This window comes from Notolabrus celidotus, chromosome 22 (genome assembly GCF_009762535.1).
Source record: "Notolabrus celidotus isolate fNotCel1 chromosome 22, fNotCel1.pri, whole genome shotgun sequence".
NCBI classification, from domain to species: domain Eukaryota; kingdom Metazoa; phylum Chordata; class Actinopteri; order Labriformes; family Labridae; genus Notolabrus; species Notolabrus celidotus.
This window is the reverse complement of record NC_048293.1, coordinates 5,119,380-5,139,487: the sequence shown is the minus strand read 5'-3', so window position 1 is coordinate 5,139,487 and position 20,108 is coordinate 5,119,380. Positions and strand designations below refer to the sequence as shown.

The 20,108-nt window shown below is 38.9% G+C and overlaps 2 protein-coding genes across 6 annotated transcripts in view; both read right to left on the bottom strand.

Annotated features, from left to right (window-relative positions):
* Nucleotides 1–1,693: 1,693 nt before the first annotated feature.
* On the bottom strand, nucleotides 1,694–8,935 carry slc2a2 (solute carrier family 2 member 2). Its single transcript, XM_034675257.1, has 10 exons — nucleotides 8,717–8,935; nucleotides 7,657–7,781; nucleotides 7,342–7,457; nucleotides 7,067–7,229; nucleotides 6,192–6,298; nucleotides 4,889–4,969; nucleotides 4,539–4,643; nucleotides 4,348–4,449; nucleotides 2,920–3,123; nucleotides 1,694–2,805 (listed from the first exon to the last, which is right to left on the bottom strand). Exons 1-10 carry the CDS (start codon nucleotides 8,803–8,805, stop codon nucleotides 2,611–2,613), a joined length of 1,287 nt encoding a protein of 428 aa, XP_034531148.1. The 5' UTR covers nucleotides 8,806–8,935; the 3' UTR covers nucleotides 1,694–2,610.
* A 1,552-nt stretch (nucleotides 8,936–10,487) lies between these two features.
* Nucleotides 10,488–20,108, bottom strand: part of tnika (TRAF2 and NCK interacting kinase a) — an 89,561-nt gene continuing 79,940 nt past the window's right edge. For all 5 annotated transcript variants that reach the window (XM_034674762.1, XM_034674758.1, XM_034674760.1 and 2 more), the window contains 6 exons: nucleotides 19,351–19,485; nucleotides 18,598–18,698; nucleotides 18,227–18,376; nucleotides 15,684–15,843; nucleotides 14,545–14,684; nucleotides 10,488–12,973 (listed from right to left, as the gene is read on the bottom strand). In XM_034674762.1, the coding sequence (XP_034530653.1) occupies nucleotides 12,890–12,973; nucleotides 14,545–14,684; nucleotides 15,684–15,843; nucleotides 18,227–18,376; nucleotides 18,598–18,698; nucleotides 19,351–19,485 (770 nt within the window). In that variant the 3' untranslated portion in view covers nucleotides 10,488–12,889. The remainder of the gene's footprint in view (nucleotides 12,974–14,544; nucleotides 14,685–15,683; nucleotides 15,844–18,226; nucleotides 18,377–18,597; nucleotides 18,699–19,350; nucleotides 19,486–20,108) is intronic.

Below are 20,108 nucleotides of genomic sequence, written 5' to 3'. Positions count from 1 at the left end.
CAATTTATTTATGCATCCAGAAAAGATTGTGTGATGGCCTTTTCCAACAGGGGTGCTGCAGCACCCTCAGCACCCCTACTTCCCACGGCCATGGGTGCCTCTCTAGGTTTAAGACCTTCTTGTACTTGAAATAAGATTACAACGTTTAATTTGAGCATGTTGAGATATAATGTCTTAGTGAGCTGGATATACTAATATTCAGTCATGTTGTTTTTTAGGGTTAAGCCAGCTATGCTCAAAAGTAGGTGTTTCATTGTGTGCATGTAGTTTGAGGATGTATATTTTTATCTGATTTAGAAGAAACAGTGCCTGAAAACTGTAACCCACCCTTAAAAACGACAACTTTTCTTTCTTTCTTTCTTTTATCAATGGATCTGTTTTCTGATAGATTCTCCAATTAAATGCATTTACATAAATCAAGTAAAGGTTTGTCTTAAATCAAGATTATCCGTCTTCTACAAATAAGATCTCAGCTTGAAAAATGTCTGAAATGTACAATAAACCTTGCTTCTTCTAAATTACAACTCAAAACAAAATAATTTCAATATTGTTTGACTTAACAAGATATTTAAGATGCATTGGCTTAAAACAAGAACCTCAATCTTGCTCAAATGTTACTTGTTAAGTAAATGTATCTTAAATTAAGTGTGATATGACATTTTGACTAGAAATTAGACAATTTCACTTGGTAAGATTTTGAGTTTTTGCAGTGTACGTTCAAAACTGTGTAAGCCTGCGATAATGTATGCAAACTGCTAACCTAATGGTAATGAAGTATCTGACATTATAAGGCGGTCTTTATAAGTAATCGGGGAGACAGCAGATTTGCAAAGCTGTTCTCCCAAGCATTCCGGGTGCTTGTATGATTCTGGTGTTGTTTCTTGTAATAAACTTATTACTCTGCAAGCAAGCCAGTGTCACGAAGATTCCTTCTACATCAACACATCACGGACGGTCAAGACACAACAGTAACGTTAAAGTTCTCTATCTAATCTAAACACTTTCATAAAAAAAATCAAATGGAAGTTTCTTAAAATTACCCTCCTCTTGACAAACTATGACATTAACATACTTCATATATATTGATACTCAAATACTAATAATCCCGTTATGTAAAAAGGATTACAAGAAAAGCGAAAACAAGTATATTTATACTTAAAGTACATTTTGTGCAGCAGATTTTTTTTAAAGTGCACAATCATTACCAGTTATAAGAAGCTTATGTGCCCACAAATGTATTCATGGAGAAAAAGATTCAAACAGTTCCTAATACCTTGATTTACTGTTTCTTGTCTTTGATAAATTAAATAGAGTTAGGAGCTATGTTTAAGCCCAGTTTTCATTTTAAATAAGCTATACAAGACCAGAGGTCAAAGCAACTGGAGAAGTGCAGCCATAGAATGAGAAAAACGTTAATATAACACTTCAAAACAATATGAATTTAACTGTTGAGGAGGCAGGTCTTAAAGTTTTCTGTATGAGTGTTTTTACGGTGTATTGAAATTTTTTTAGAAAGACTGTTAAACTGAGATTAACATTTAATAAAAAGGTTCACCAACTCCCCTTCAGTATGAAAATGAAAACCAGCCTCTTCAGTCAAACTTTTACATACTGTATGCACGCCTACGACTTTCTACACAGTGGATATCAACCATCCTAGCTAAGTGACAATACATGAAAAACACACTATCAATGGAGGGAGGTTCATGATTTTAATTCAGGACAGAAAATGCAGTTATATTCCAAATGTACAGAGAGTTATCCATATGTGCAAATATCAGTATAGTACAACTGACAGTTTTGGTATGATACAGTATGTGTGCTTAAAAACCACTGAGGGGCAGCAGAAACAAGCTGTGAAAGAAGCAGTGACATGGGAAACTTCACACCCTACAGATTACAAACTCCTCTGATGTTACGACAGACTATAATAGTGGTTTTGGCCACCACTGTCAGCAACATTCACTCCACTTTTATAGTTGTTTATTCTATTCACTAATTTTCTCCTTTTATCTCCTCAGTTAAAGAAAAATCTCCCTCTTCAGATCCTAAATGTTCCACTATATTCACCTGCCTTTTAAACCCATGTTTGCTTGCCATTTGCTGCTCTGGAGGAAGTTTAATGTCTGTTTCTGGAGATTAGTTGCTGCCCACAGTGCTGACAGTTGTCGAGAGCAGGCTGTAAAAAAACACTCTAAAGCCTGAAAGCAACATAACAAAAACACTTGAGTTCAGCAGAGTTGAAGGTAAATGCAAAGTCAGATACAAACTTACTGAAGCTTCAGTTAAACAAGCTGAACATTTCCAAAAAAAGTCATCTTATATTGATAGTAGCCTATTTAAGCCATAGGAATACTGCATTTAAGGTCTCTATTGCGATTTAATGTAAACAAAACTCCATACAGTATAACGGAAATGTGGTCTTTTTGTGCAGCTGTCATTATGTGCAATATGAAACAATGTTAACCTGTGTAAATATTTCAACCTCAATTATCAAAAATTATAATACTATGAGCATAAATGTGCACAAACACATCACATTAAAATACTGCCAGATTTCTAATCCCATGCATACTGATAGATTTTACAAAGCTGCACATAGCTGTCATTTCAAGCATCTGACGACGTTTTGAGCTGCTGCAGTTCAGCAGCATCTTTGAGGCTCTTTTTCCGTCCCTTTTGGAAGACAGCAGCAATCTCCTCAAAACTCTTGCCTTTGGTCTCAGGGACCCGAAAATAAATAAACAAGGTGAAGCAGAAAAGCAGAACGGCAAACAGCGCGAACACATAAACACCCAACAAAGCCTGAAACGAGAAAGATGGTACGACTGATGTTCTGTAAACGAGGCAAAGAAAAGTCAACAGATATGCAGTGTGTGTTATATTTGTTTACAGCTTATGTATGTCCCTTCAGCCTACCTGTATATAGGGAAAGGTCATGCCTATGATGAAGTTGCTGGTCCAATTGCAGCAGCCTGCAATAGCGATGGCCGCTGGTCGAGGTCCCTGGCTGAACAGCTCAGCAACTATGAACCATGGAATGGGACCAGGACCAACCTCGAAGAAGCTCACGAAGAGAAAGATAGATGCCATGCTGACATAGCTCATCCAGGAATAATCACTCTGGAGAGAATATGTAATGAGTCAGGAGAAGCCAGCCAACATACATACCACTCTAATGTTCTTTTTGAGCCCTGTTTGTTTCAGTCTTTGTGTGCTCTGAGCTTTAATGGATATATCAACTCTTGTCGAAACTAAACCTTTAAAAAGTGTTTTTTTTTCTTTTTCTCTGGGTCTATTCTCTATAATGGCTCAGAAGGACAAAACACCATGACATTTTACAAAACGTAATATTTTTCTAAACATTACTACGACTCAACAACGTTTAGTATGGGAAGTGCTCTGGTCTCCATAGTACATTTGTAGAACTAGTATTTACCAACCATGTATCAGCAGGTGTTGATGTATTCAGGAAAAACAGTCTGTATGGACATCATCTCCATAATGACATCACAGCTCCCATAGACAAAAAATTTCCAGTCATTTATTTTTCTTTATAAAAAGACACCTGCATCCAAGTGGAGCTAACACACTGTTCTACTTAAGAATTTTAACTTGCACAACATATCTGTTTGACATGGTGTCACTATAGGCCAATCAGAGTTTAGATTTCCCAACTTTCTGCAATGCATCAGGCCTCTGTCCAACCCCCCTTTCAAAAATAATTTTAACAGTGGTCAAGAGAGGTCTTGAGGACTGACCTGACAAAGCTTGCATTTTTCATGCTTAAAATGTATCATTATGTTGTTTCAAAATCTAACGTCCTGTTGGTCATAAGTAAATCACAAGAATATTGATTTTTCTTTTTGGCTTAGACCTCTGTGTACGTTTTTTACAGTGAAACTGGGACTCATGCGAAGAAATTGGTGGATTGGCTCCTCTTGGGAAAATGTAATGAGCATCTATTTTGTAGACATAGATGAAGGGAGGCTTTACGGTTGATCTGAACACACGGTTGCTCCATGAGTTGCTTTTTGGACTGCAAACTAAGCGGTGCGCAGATAAGGAAGCCTTGGGGAAGGTCGTTATTGCAAACAGCTGGTTACACCAGGAGCTGACCATTGTTCCCAGAGGCATATACTAGATAATATCATACAATAGCTGATAGGTGATTGAAATGACAAAAATGATTTTTAAAAATGGCAATAAATACTAATATATGATTACCATAAGCATAGCATAACAAACATAGCAAAGTAGAGGAAACTGTTTCGGGACAGACCACTAGAAAGCACAGCTCAAAAAGCAACACTAATCTAAAGGTCCCTTAACTGATTTTAAACAAACCTGGAATTTAAGGCCCACAGTCATAGCAACAGCACAGCAGCACATCCCTCCCAGACCAACCAGAGTCAGCGTGCGTCTGCCTACTCTGTCCACCAGTGCAACCTAAAACATACAGCACACTGTTTATCTGAGTTTCTGTGTGTATGGAAGAGTATCTGTTAAAAGGAAAACAGGAACAACGTTTCACTCACAGACACCAGTGTGAAGACTGTGTTTATGACTCCGACTCCTATAGTGGCATAGACTGGATTTTCCACGCCAGCCCCTTCGAAGATACTCGTAGAATAATAAAAAATCTGAAAGAGATAACATGGAGATTTTTAGGATAAAGGTTATATAAAGGTTTTGTTTCAGTGTTGACCTTGCTTCAAGCTTAGTCATATGTAAGGATGTTTTTAGACACACTGAGAAGAGCCAACAGTATACTCTAACAACAAAACAATCTTTCCTTTATGCCATCAAATTCCCTCTCATTTGAATTCAGCTGCAGTTCACTGACTGAGAATAAGAAAAGGCAGAGTTTAATTCATTTTCCACTCACAGCGTTGATGCCAGACAACTGTTGGGAGAGATGCATCATGAGAGCAACAAGCAGCTGCTGTCTGTACACAGAGGAGCGGATCTAGAGGAAAACAGATGAGTAAAAGATGGATCCACAAAGGATTTCTACAGCACATGACTAGAATGTACAGTTAGTATTGTTAGTATCTGTTATGTATACATGTTGGGTGTATGCATTGTCCTATAAGACTCCAGTTTTCAGCAGGTCAGATTTTTTTGTGATAGCAGAAATCTTTCGGTTTCACTCAGGAGTGAGTGGTTTCACTTCATCTAGAGCTGCTTTTACTGCATGTGTCAAAAAAAGTGTATTTTACATTCATTCAAAACCTTTAAACAAGTTTTAACATCACTTTATTGATTATCTGACATGGTACCGCCACTAACAGTTTGATGTCTCTATCAGGGTTATCACACCCCCTGATTCTGTTTATTCACTGTCCCTGTCGAGGTGCCAGATTGAGCTTAAAGTTGGCTGATGTGCAGATGCTGTTCCATCACCATTATATTTCATATTGAACTTGTGTTTTAATGTAAATCATTACTGTGATTACATGACATTATCAGTGTACTTTGGTCACTGATTAAAATGACAGCTTCAGAGGCGCCCTCCAGAACTTCATAGCACTTGGGATGGTTTTATGAACTTTGTCAAGGATCTTGATGGGCTGCAGTTGGACTGACTAACATCCAGCAGATTTGATACACTGTTAAAATACTTTGACTGGCAACACTTAACCTATGTGTGCAACTGGAGCCTCCCCCCCGTGTGTGTGTGTGTGTGTGTGTGTGTGTGTGTGTGTGTGTGTGTGTGTGTGTGTGTGTGTGTGTGTGTGTGTGTGTGTGTGTGTGTGTGTGTATGTGTTTTTGTTTTGTTTGCTTTTGTTAGTTTTTTCTAACATTTTAAGGTTTCTGTTGTTGGTTTAGTGGTGCCTGGTAGGTTCCACCAGCACCCTTGATGTTCCTTTCTAGGCTAATTTTGACTATATTATATTTGTGTCTATATTTAACATCTTATCCTCGATTTTTATGAATATATGTCCATGTAAAATCAATAAAAATATATTTAAAAAAAAAAATGACAGCTTCAGAGACTGTCCACACTGAAGGAATCACTGAAGTTCAATAGTTATAGTGTACCATGAGTGGTGTGATGGCCTAGAGAGATTGTTTGCCATTGTATTTCAAAAAACAAACACAAGCACAAGCAGAATTCACAAGACAGACTTATTCACATGGTTAGAATATATGTTTTATGAAATTGGAACCAAATAGTAGGTACTTACCAAAGAAAGGATCGAGACTCTAGCCTCCTTGTCTGCCTCATCTTTCTCTCTCTTCATCTCCTCCAGATCAGCAGAAGGATCATACGCCCCCTTGAAACGAAGCAGACCTGCAACACAATGAAGAAGCGAGGTGAAGCATCTGAATTCATTATTTATTTGAAAATATTGAAAGTTTTCAGCAAGTAAGTAGCTGTAATGCAATGTAAAGTTGCTAACTTACAAGCGCCAGTACTCCTCTTGCATTTTACTTTAAAATCTTCATAGCACTGATACATTGTGAGTGAATGAAATAAAGGAATCATTCTGCATTCAGAAAATATGTTTGTGGTCTTTTTCTGTAAGAGTTAAATAAAAACATAGATACCACCTACATGACTGTAAGCCTAAAGCAGGAAGCTACAATTAGAAGCTGGTTAACTTAACTTAGCTCAAAGGCTGGTACACAGGAAAATTTGCTAGCCTGGCTCTGTATAAAGAAAGTAACAGTATTGTACAGCATTTGAGAAACTTACATCCTATAACAGGATGCATCTTGTTTGTCCTAGGAAAATGTGTTACGCTATGCCTTATTTTTTCTTGGCTGGCAAGAAATAATTTAGCATTTTGAGACCAAATGTTCCTTGTTGTATGCTGACATCTCCATTTATCATACAAAAAAGATATAACATATAAGTAGGCTTTAAAGCTGCTGGAAGTTGATTTTTGATACACTTCAACTGAGCCATGCTAGCTGTTTCCCCTTGTTTTCAGTTTTTGAGCTAGGCTAATATGTTGCTGGCTAGCCTAGTTTTTTGCTATCAGACATGTGAGTAAGACTAATTTGTTATATTTTGTTTTCAAAAAGGATGATGAGAGTTGCTGTATGTGCTTCTTACTTTTTCGAGCCTCTTGCTCTTGGCCCCGTAGAATATAAAGGTACCGAGGGCTCTCAGGGCACAGAGGTAGCAGAAAACTCTGTAAAACTGCTGGAGATCCAGACAGGCCGAGCAACAAGGGCCACATTGTATCATTGCCCAGAACAAAGTCCAAGCCTATTACCTGCAGCCAAATAGCAAAGCACATACTTGAAGAGGTAGTCATATTTTCTGGATTTCATCCAGGAAAGATGCTGCAAATGTGCAAATGTTGTTTCTGGTTTAGTGCATCTCACCTGACTGATAAGGATGCCAACAACAACAGCGAGCTGGTGTAATGCTCCCAGAGCTCCCCTGTAAGCTTTGGGTGCAATCTCCCCTATGTACATAGGCACAAGCCCGGATGTCAACCCTGAAACACACACATCAGTACAGTAAGCTAACTAACACATTAATATTCGCTTTAAATTAATATAAAGACTGTATTTGGCTTTATTCTATAATTGCAATTTAGGAAACATTGTAAAATTTCTCATAAATTACAAAATATAGCTGCAATTCTAAACTAAATGATTTGAATATTGAAGGTAAACGCATATGTTTTACTGTACCACAGTAAAAACCCATGACAGCACGGCCAGCGATGACCATGATGTGAGGTTTCCACATTCTGCAAAGACCCATCAGTAGTCCAGCAGCTACAGCCAGTACATTGACCATTAACATGCCCTTTACCCTGCAAGGTAGAAAGAGATGGCAAAGTGGCAGAGTATGATACAAAATCAACACATGATGGATAAGGCAATGTGATATAAATTGGTCCCTGATGTTTGCCTCTATCTCTCTTCTTGCCATAAAGCAACAAGCACCAAAAGTGGCAAGAGGATTCTGGATTCACCATGGTTATTATTCTTTATCCCATGCACAAATTAATTGTATTTTACAGCTTTAACATAACCCAAAACTAATGAAATTTTGCACATGCATTAGTGGTGGTGTGTATTTTTGTTTGATATGGGACATGTGCATGAGCATGACAGAATGGCTCCACAGCACCCCTTGCAATGTCTTTTTTAAAATTCCACCCCTGGAGGAGGTATCATGTGAAGACCTTCAAAAGTCTCCTATCCTCTTGGTGAAAACCCAACAGGAAGTTGGCCATTTCGATTAGATTTTCAAATTAAGGCATATTTTTTGCATTTACAGAGTCTATATTTAAGTGAACTTCTGCTGGGTGCTTCATCCGATCAACCCCAAAATTGTTCAATGCTTAGAGAACACTGTGAAGATTAAGCTTCATTAAAATTTTGAGTTTTTATTCAAGGGAATGACCAAAGTTGAATGTCTTTTTTGGCAATTTTCAAAAAAGCTAAAAAATCATTGTAACTTCTGTGTTCAATCTTCTCCATATTCTCGTTTTGTTATTTGTCATTTTGTTTCAGTTCAGTATGCTGTATTGGCATGAATGAAAATGAACAATACTCTCAAAAATGCCAAGCAATACTCAAATCAAATAAATGAAATTTAAAAAAAAAAGGAATAAACAAAATAAATCAAAGTATGATTCTAACTGCCTAGAAAGTAGCAGAACAAATCTTCTCCTTAAAGGCACGTCTTTTCCACTAAGCTTTCAATATGCACCATGTCATTTTAATGTCTATCCTTCCTTACCTCCCTTTCAGATCTCCCACAAATCCCACCAGGAAGGAGGACAGCATGCCACCAATGGAGAAGACTGCCACTGACAGCGACCAGTACATGATCACAGCAGGGTGTTGTCCTGGGTCCGTGAACTCTTCTTCTTCAGTGCTGTTGGCTGACAGGGGAGCAGACCTCTCCGACCACACACCCAGGGAGAGGCCATAATGCCTTTCAATGACCTACAAGAGATTTTTATGGATCATTAGTATCCTGGCTGCACATACATAGACAGACCAAAAGACAGAAAGAAAAGAAAAAGTATGAGTGCATATTTTTTCAACATCAAGGCTCAGTGTTCATCCTTTTTGTTTATTGACCTCCAAAAGTTTGTGGAAAAGTTCATTCTCTGTACAGCGAGAAAAGATGAAGTCTGTTCCTTGGTTTCTCAGACTATTAAATTATCTCCAGAGCTGCAGGAAAGTAAAACAGAACACCTTCACTTGTCTAATAGAGAAAATGACCCAAGGGATGTCTCAGATGGATTTGCTGCTTTGCATTCAGCAATCATTACGCTTAGACAAATGGATTACCCAGTAAGATAACACAGTGTGTTTGTAAAAGTAGATTATACCTTCTGTGGTGCATTGATGACTCCAAGGCTGTAGCCATACTGCATAGACCCAAGTACTGCTGTAAACACAGCTACAGCCAGTGTACCTGTTAGCTGCTGTAGGAGTGAAAGGTAATCAATCAGATCAAACACACACAGACACACACACACAAACAACGACAAATGCATGAAGAAATACATTTGAGCCTACACAAGAGCACAGACAAGATAAGGCTTGTGAATGGACACTTAGGTGAACTTGCATAAAACACAATCTCAAATAAGAGTACATACAGTAAAGCAGAAATCCACATTGTGTTTTATTTTTCACTATTTTGTACATTGAGAAAGTTTACATACTGAATCTTTAAACCTTACATGACTGATGGATTAAGCATTATTTGTGCATGGGCTTTAAACACACGTCTGAGACACGTCTGAGTCACGGACGAAGACTACACTAATGAAAAGGCTGTTTGTCACTTCATGTTATAAAGTCAAATTTAACCCTCATGCAGTGTATACCAGCTGTACACTGACCACCTGTTTGCACATTTTACCAGGATAACTTTACATATACAACCTAAAACATGTGTAAAGACAGTCTTTGCCGAGGAAGATCTTACCTTTCCCGATTCCATGATGGGTCCAGAGTGTCACCGGGGAGGTAATGATCAATGAAAGCTGCATGCCTGATCACACTGTGTCCACTCACTAATAGACAAACACACGCCTGATCATAGGTACACTGATACACTGACTTAACACATGCAGAAAACTCTAAAATGTGATGAACATCCTCAAAAACACAAAGTCACACTTTTGGAAGGAAGTGATAAATGATAATCAAAGAGAGCAAACAGTCTGTGAAATATTACTTCAAGATCTTACTCTCAGTATGTAATGCTTTCTTATATTATGAACTTTAATATGCTGTGTACACATTTTATTGTTGTTGTACAATTATAGTTCTCATCTTTTTAAGAGTCTTTTTTTCCTTATTTATGTTCAAATATACATACAGTGAAAATACATAAGTGTTTTCTGCCTAATAGCACATGCACACTTGCTGTTAATGATACACTAAGGTGGGCAAAGTCTGAGGGTTGCTGATACAAGAGTGCACACTTGCAATAATCGACAAGCCTGCAAATACACACACACACAAACACACACACAAGCCAAGGTGCATAATGTTCTAGTTTCATTTATTTCTCTCTTACAGCATCTCTTTTACAAAACAAATAAATCCCAAAACAGGACATTAGTAATGCTCTTTCAAAATAAAGAAAACGAGAAATAAACAGAGAAAAGAATACAGTGGTTTTCATCTTTGAAAGGAGAGTCCTCAGTGTAATGACTGTGAGCGTTTTCCCATGGGAAGAGTGAAATCCACAAACGTATTAATGATGCCTCATTCACACTTTGCTCTTTTAGTTAATCACACACATGCATGCATGCGTGCACACACACACACACACACACACACACACACACACACATACACACACAGACACACACACAGGGAAGACGGTGGTTTCTTCAGCTCGGCTCTTTATTGCTAAAATGTTAGCCTGCTCCCTGTGACGGAGATCAGCGAACCTAAGTTACAGCTGCACAGGAACAGCTACAGTGTGGATGTGTAAAAAAGTCCTGAAAATATAAAACTTTTAATAATAGAACAGAATAAATGATAACAGGGAGGGTGTTTTTGTGTCTCACTTTAGGTTTGTAACTACAGTGTACCCACCAGGAAAAAAATTCTGCGTTACAGTGCTCTCCAACATGGATCACTATGCAAAAACAAGCCCATCCGTCATAGTGTTATTCATTAAATACAGTTTTAATAAACGATTGAGCTGAACTACGCATCTTTAAAAGAAATTGGCAAGGTTTATCTTTCAAAAATAATATCAGGTCATGTCTGTTGTTAATGTGCACCTCTATGAAAAGAGACAGATATCAGCAATGTGTTAAAGTGAGATAATAACACAAAAATAAAATGATTATTCAGGAAGTGAACGAGAGCGTTAATCTTTTGGCCTCTGTTTCAGTTTTGCTTACATCATGCTAGGCACTGTACAAACAGTTAGGAGCCAAAATCAGAAGGACCAAACAAGTCTGGAGCATGATTCAAAAAGGACACCACAGCGATCCGCAATGCACACAGTATTCAGCACAGAGGCTGGTATCCTGCTGAGGTTGTGTTCAGGATACGTCGTTTATATGCATATTCAAATCCCTACAGCAACACGGCTGTGTTGTAGAATACTGAAAGGAACACACTCCAAAAAAATGAACCGCTAATATTGCCTATTTTTAAATGCTCGGTGATCAAATACACCAACTGATAAACTCCATCCTAAGAAGATCATGTGATAAACCTGCATGTAAACACACTCAACGTTGCTTTGATCGCTTTAAGGTGAAAGTTCACGCACAAAGACTGAGCTACTTCACTCTTTTTCAGGACGTTGATTTTTTTGACATCCCACTTTGATTCAAACTTGATTTGAATGGGATTCATGTCAACATCAAGTCAAACACACACACATTTACGCACACACTCTCACTCACACACTTGATTCCAGAGACACAGATGTGCTGTACATTTCATCACGCTTCAGAGACTGACTGACGCAGCCACACAGAGAGAAAGAACACGAACAGAAATGAACAGAATGACGCTCTCATTGTTCATTTAATATTACAGTAAATCTGATGCAGCACCTTCAGAGTTTCAGAGTGGAAACAGAGGGATGAGTGGTGATGACAGAAGGAAGGAAAGAGAATAGAAGAAGAAAAGATGTGACTTTAAAGGGACACAGACATCATCTTTGCATACTGTAACGCCCGCCTGTGAGAGCAGCTCCTCGCAGCAGCTCCTCGCAGCATCTCTATCAGCGATATGCGATCGAATTAAATCACAATTCAGTTTACTCAGAAAGACAGTGAGAGGAGGAAGTGGAGGAGGGAGAAATAAAATCAATCAGGCCGTCTGCCATCCAGAATAGATTTGTCCTCCCTACACTGTCTTATTCAGAATCACATTTAAATTTATATTAAATCTCATTCATCTTTTTTTCCCCGACCTCTGAGGTGTAATTCTGCCACACACCGCAGATAGAAAGTGAAGAAAATGGAGGACATGGGTGTCAAAGGATTGAGAAAGTGATGACTAGATCAAGCAGGATGGAAGGAGAGAAAGGAGTAGAGGATTAGGAGGAGAAGAGACAGAAAGAGACAGGTTGAACACTTGAACGCACTGGACGAAAAGAGGAAAGAGTTCCAGACGGGGACAGAAAAAGGAGGAATATTTGGAAAGTCAGTGGCACCAGTTTGCCAGTCAGTTGATGGCTTCTGCACGACCCGAAGTAATCTAAATAACACGTCTCTCTATTTAGAAGAAGTCTTTGTTGTTTTTCACTACGATATCTCTTTTTTCTACACTGTTAAAGTCTCTCTGGTGTTCAAAGAGTTCTCTTGTGGCATCTCGGTTGGTCGGTCGGGTTCCTTTTAGTGAGATGTGGCCGAGGTGTGTCGCAGGTCCAGCCAATGGGAGAGTGAGGCAGAGTGGACGGTGGCACGACTCATCACCAGTTCATCATAGAGTTTCTGTTGAGGGTCATGAAGAAAACTTGGCTGCTACCTCCGGAACGCACCGATGCAAAGAAAACCTGAGGGGAGGACAAAGTATAAACATCAACTTTTACAGCTCTCAATGACATCCCTTTTAACGACTATCAATTCAACTCAACGAGGTACTTGTGCTCTAAAGGAAGAAACCCCAACAGTAAGCTCCCTCACAAAAAAGTGTTGAATGATGTCCGAGAGAGGACAGGGAAGGAAGAGCCAGGTTGAGAAGCTCCTTCAGGCTAAAGCTCACCCCTGCTAGGCTAGAAACTAGCCTGTATGCACTACCTCCCTCATTTTAATGATGGAAGAAAGGAGAGAAGTGAAGAAAAAAGAGACATGAGTATATAGAGAGATGTTAGAAAGAGGACAGGGAATGCAGAAGCAGGATCTGGAGCCTGTTTGGGAAAGAGCTCATTCTTGGCTGGTTTAGGCAGCATGCTTTACCTGCCCCTACTCTCTATTTTCATGTGGGCAGAAAAGGAGAGAAGAAAGAGAAAACAGATGTATAGAGATGTTAGAAAAAGGACAGAGACAGGGCGAGAAATGTGTCTTATTCATGAGAGGTTTGGCTGTACGCTCTACCTCCCCCTACTCCCCCATTTTAATAATGAAAGAGAGAGAAGTGAAGAAAAACAAGACAAGAGTATGTAGAGAGATGTTAGAAGGAGGACATGGCAGGCAGAGGCAGGATAAGTAGCCTGTTTGGCTGGCTGGTTGAGGCAGTATGCTCTACCTGCTCCTATTCTCTATTTTCATAAGGAAAGAGAAGGAGAGAAGAGAGAGAAAACAGAGAAGAGTATGTAGAAAAAGGACAGAGACAGGGCGAGAAATGTGTCAGGGCAATAGCTTATTCATGAGAGATTTGGCTGTACGCTCTAACTCCCTCTACTCCCCCACTTTAATGATGAAAGAGAGAGAAGTGAAGAAAAACAAGTGTATGTAGAGGGATGTTAGAAAGAGGATAGGAAGGCTGAGCCATAGCAAGAAATGTGTCAGGGCTAGAGCTTATTCCTGACGGGTTTGGCTGTACACTCTACCTCCCCCTGCTCCCCCATTTTAATGATGGAAGAGAAGAAAAAAGAGACAAGAGTATGTCGAGATTTGGAAGAAAGATGACAGGGAAGGCAGAGCCAGGATAAGAAGCGTGTTTGGGCTAGAGCTCATCCCTGGCTGGTTGAGGCTATATGCTCTACCTGCCCTGATAAGTCAATTTCAGAGAGGACAGTGAGAAATAATTCACAAATAGTATTTTTGTGTGTGATGAAAGTTATGTCAATATTTGGCCCATAAGATAATGGACATTATGTTCTACCTTATCTGAACAAGCAACACAATCAGTGATGAGGCAGTTCAACTGAGACCCTCTGTTCTATAAGCCTATGTAAGATCTATGCATAATATAGCTAAATGTATTATCACATTCAGTGTTTTCACACTTGGATTTTCCGAACAGGCAGTGCTGCAGTGAAGACCATCCAGTGCAAAGTTAAGAGAAGCTGAATTATTTTACAAAACGTATCACATTATTGTTCCACAGTAATTTCCATCCAACAGATTAGAATAACCCAAAAATCAAAGAGAAACTGTCTTTTTTTGTCTTTTTCTAATTTACCTTGTCATTCCGCTCACAAAGGAACTTGAGCCTCTGGGCTCTCTTGTGCATAAAGACTCCATCCAGATGACCCGTCTCCACAGAGCGGATTTCTATGGCTTTCTCACCCCACCCCATGATCTGATTAGAATGGATATAGGCTGAAAAAGAGGAAAATACAAGAGAAACATCAGCAACACTAGACACAATATCATTACATATATTTAATGGTTCCAAGCAGAAATAAATATGAATGTACTGGCTGGAAAATTCCATATCCCTGAGCTTCTTCATGCACTGACAGGTGCTGGATTTATACCTAGTTCCTGTTATACTGATACTGTTGGTTCTTTTTTATTTATTTATTTATTTTTAGTCAAAATCTTTTTATTGATATTCACAAAAGGTATACATGAAGCGCACTGCTGATCAGTCACTGATATTAGAGGATGTTATAAATAAACACCAAACGCAGTTAGCAGTCACATCTACATGGGCAAAGGGAAAAAAAGAACCATTAACTGCACATGGTTAGTAAGTGAAGCATGGACCAACAACAACAGCCTGTGTTACTGTTTTGCTTTTCAGGTTAAAGAAAATATCAAGGTATGATACTGTTGGTTCTTTAAGTATTATACCCCTGGCGTCCATATGAGGGCAGTAAAAAACAAGTTATGAAGTGGTATTTTCTTTTAAAACATTGCTCATACATGCACACATCTTTCTGACAGACTCTCCACAGTAGGTTGCCCACTGCTATCACTGTCTTTCACCCTGGTTTTTCCTTTTACATTAACTATTGATGATATGTATCCATTTTTCCTCCTGCTTTTCTCTTTGTTCTTGTTCCTACAAAGCAGATCTCAAAGCCCCTCTCTAAAGACTGATGTTATATACTAATTTCTGAAGGGAATTAAACCGTAAATGAACTCCCATAAGCTGGATTCAGAGAATTAATGACACCTTTAATCGGAACTGCAACAGTGGCACTGTAATTGGTACTAGCATACATCACTGAAGTTATTTAAAGCTCTTAATTACAAGTTTGGTGATTTTTAATTGAGGTATTTGAACTGACTGCTTCTCTAAGATGTTTTAATGGTTCCAGAGTTGATAAGAATCCATTTAAATTGAACCAGACACACGTCTCTGGGACATACCAACAGACGTAGGCATCTCTCCCCACTGTAGCACCACGTCCTTGGTGATTCGGCCATAGGTGTTGACGTAGACGCCCTCATCCTCGTAACACAGCAGCATCTCCATTCCATCAGTCTTAGGAAGCACCACGATGGCATGAGGCGTCACCTGGCTCTGGATCTGTGACAGATGCACACATGCAAGGGGCTTTATTTAAATCTGACACATTAAATCATAATCTGCATTAGATTAAGATATTACAGAGGTTTCATCATGGGCATTAAGGGCAACAGAATTTGGCTGGCTCTTAGCCTGCGTTCTGTAATCCTCTAAAGATCAAGTCTGTGGACATGGAAAAGGCTGCCAAATATCAGGAGCGTGAGTGCATCAAAAGGGTTGCGCTTTAGCTTGTCATCTGTAAAATTCAGTTTAATAAATGAATAGGGAGAGGACAGCTCTTTTTACTGAGCTAAGTAAAGAGAAATACCATCATAAGAAATGAAAAGTCACACACACAGACATAGCTTGAACCTGTGGAACTAACCAAAATACAGTCTCTAAAGACAAACCCACTTTATCATTTTCACACGGCAGCCATTTTCCTCCACAGGTTATAATGTTACTTAGAACAGAGGTGTACAAGTCTAAAATTCAATATCATTTCACTACTTTCTGGTTGTTCAGCAGCTTAAAGAAAAACTGACTTCATAAACCAGCGAACAGCAGGCCATTCATATGGCAAAACTGCATATTGGATAACCAATAAGCTACAGTTCACAGCTAACATTAGCATTCATCCTCTGCTAGCTATCATTACTGTTTGATAGCTACTGATAGATACAGTAGAAAAGTCTCCCTGCCAACAGTAATGTTATTTAGCTATATTAGCAAGCTAATAGTGATTTAATTAGTTGACAGTATTGCTAATAAGCTAGTGATGTTAGTTAGCTAATGGTAATGTTAGCAAACTAACCGTAATGTTTGCTAGGAGTTGAGTAATGCAATGTTGCAAGTTGTATGCTGATGTTAGCTGCCATGTCTTAGCTATTTACACCTTTTGTGCTATCAGATATGTTGTTAACCCAAACATTGTCACTATCTATTGTCTTTTTAGTTGCTGAGAAACAATAGAAAGACGACAACTGGGCAGTTTCCAGATATTTACAGTTAGCAAATCTGGAAGACATGAGCAGCTAATGTAGCAGTAGTTTAGCTTTCTCCCCTTAGCATGAGATCTGAAGAAAATGACTGCCATGTTGTCATGGTGAATTGTTTGTGCTAGTAGACTATCTGAGGTTGTGACTTGAGGGGGCACAAGGGAAAACAGGTGAAATGGTGATGAAAAAACTCATCTTAGCCCACCAGAAAATATATTAATTCTGAAAAGTGTCATCCACACTCAAATGAAATACATCAACAAACAATCAATCTGACCAAAGTACATCTTTACAGAACAGTTAATTTCTCTCTGTTGGGTAAGATGAATTTATTCAGGCAAACAGATTTCTAGCTAAATTGTACATTAATCGCTACTCCAATGAACTGCACTGCACACAGACACATGTAGTGCTTCTGTGCATCCACTGTGGGGTTTTACTAAAGATCTATTGGTCTAGTCTACAGGGTGGATGGCAGGGTGTCACCTTCAACGATTTGGCACACTGAAAGAAAAGTTGGCAGGGATGGAGAGAGAGGGGAAGTATTGATTAAAGGCAAAAAAAGTGAAAGACAATCAACTAAAGAGGTAAAGAATGGTCGTCAATCATAAGACTTCTTGTGGACTTACCATAAAGCACAGGCTTCATGTTCTATGTCATCAAACTAATCACGGACTACAGTTGCGTGTCCTCACATTCATATTCAGTGATTTATATTTACTGAAATATTATCACTAAATCAAGAGTTGGGCTGAGCAGTGTTGAACTTGATTAGAGTAAAAGCATAACGTTTTGGAAGCCCTCATGGAAAAACGAATCTGCATGCAAGGACCCTAAACTGATTAGCATTCAAGCACACAAACAGAGAGCTACTGATGGTTACCAAGCCTCCATGAGTGATTTATGTGACCAAAAGTTAGAACTGGCTGCATGCTACCAATTTAAAATAAAGCTTGCTAGAATATTATCTTAACTTCTGGACCATCATGCCAATTGGTTGCAGGGAATTTTATTGCAGATATTCTGTAAAGGTAAAATAACACTTTTTAAACTTTTTATTTTATCGTTTTTTCAGTGCACTTAATAAAGACAGCCTAAGCCCAAGGCAGCAAATTTAACAAAGTATAAAGTGTCTGATAAAGGTGGTAAAGTACCCATCAATCTTTTACTTGCACTACAGGAAATCAATCAAAAAAGGTAATTTGTCAAGGGGAAGTCATTGCATTCCTAGACGCTAATCCTCTTGAGGCAGTGTGTGAGTTGCTGCCGAAGTCGCTGCAAGAGAGATCAGCATGTATAACAGTAGAAGGGAGACTGAGAAAATACTGTTCTACCTTTTTACATCAAGACACTAATTTCAATTCAAATACATCAGAGTTGAGAGAGAATATCGGCCCTGCACTTACATGTGAGGGGATGTAAATATCGTAAGGGTTGCCGGAGTCCACGTCAATGACATGGAATCCCACACTGGAGCCATAGATGACCTTTAACCTCTGCCCTTCTTCCACCGTCAGATCAACCAACTGGGGACGATGCTGCAGCTCGGTGAATGACTGTCAGAGAGGGAAAGAGAAGACAGGAGAAGGAGAGGAAAATAAGAGAAGGAAAAAGACAAAGGCAAAGGCAAATGTGTTAAGACGTGCAGAGGTGAGGATGGAGTCACAAACAACAAAGCTATCAGTCTGTATCTGTAGTTACACAACATATTTAATCTGCTTCTTTCCATGAGAGTGGTGTGTATGCTTGTGTTTTAAGTATGTGCATGTTCCTGTACCTTAAAGGCCATGAACTTGTGGTAAGGTTTGGGAGCCCAGGCATAGATTTCCACAGAGTTCTTCAGAGCAATGACCAGGAACTTGATCCTTTCATATTTTACTGGAAACAAGACAGACACATATGTTGAGTGCATTTTAAATTTACAGCCACACTTTTCTTCTTTGATAACCTGACCGAGCATATATGATGCAGAATACATCATGTGTACTTCAATGCGGTGCACAAATGTTTTGCTTCAAAAAGTTAGCACCATTTAGTTCATCTACCAACTCCCTTCACTGGTACAAATCTTTTCAAGTAAGAGTCAGACAAAAAATCCTTTGGTTATTTTTACTTGAATGCAATTCTACTAGTAGAAAAAGCAATAAAAGTTAATACTTTTGGCTGTTCAAGTTCTCTTAACATCAGGATACAATCTCAACCAAATCTGAGTTTTTCTGTTAGAAAAGAAAAAATGCAGTTGAACAATTAAAAACTTTCTAAAACTGCTCCAAATGAAGCCAGCTGGTTAGGGATTTCAGACCTCATCTTGTCAGCCAAAAGCCTGAAAAAGTTTGATTATCTCCAACCACATTTGGTTCAATTTAAAAAAAAAAATAAAAAATCAGCTCAATCTGGCAAGACAGCAGGTCAAGTCCCAATATCAGCCTTGGTACTTGTGATCAAAATTCACAAGCATTCAAATATATTCTTAAGGAAACAGTAAAGGCATATCTAATCTTATCACCAAAACCAACTTAGAGATCCTTACCGACTTTGTAATGCACGCAGCCCTCCAGCTCCCCAACTGTAATCCAACCCTGCTTCTTCTCCACTTCTGGGTCGTTGTGTAATATTCTGTTCCTCAGCCAGGACAAGTAGTAGACACGCAACTTATTCTTTTTCCCTGAGGAGAGCGAGTGGGAGAGATGACAATGGGTTTTCAAAGTGTTTCAGAGACCTACTTGGCAGTAAACAGCACACAATGGCAGAATACTTGGCCATGGACCTGGATTAGCTAAATTGGGCTCTTAATCCAGGTCCAGGTCTCTAAATATGTCTTTTAGATCTCTTTTTTTAGCTTTTAATACCACTCTTGCATTTATTTGCCAAACAAGTGATGATAAGCTTATTATTTATTCTTATCTTGTGTTTTAAACTGGCAGGGTTGTGTCTAGATAAGTGGCAAGTGGTGTCACTGCCGGCAGTGACACAGGAAGGTATGATTGGCTATTTGTCTTGTCCGAGTTGAGAATCATTTTAAAAGCGTGGCAGTAGTATCTTTGCAATTAAATGTTGGACATTTTATTTTATTGATGCCCTAATTGTGATCCCAGGCTTATGTCAGTGCCCTTGTTAGGCCACCTCCATCAGAAAGTTGGGATATGCCCCTGTATGTGTTGTAGTTCATGTTTTGGGAAAAGCTGTGATGAAAATGCCTCTTACAAAAGGTAATTATGGAGCTACAGAGAAGGGAATTTGTGTATGAGTGTGCACTTTCATGTGATATATGTGTCTGTATTGGACGTA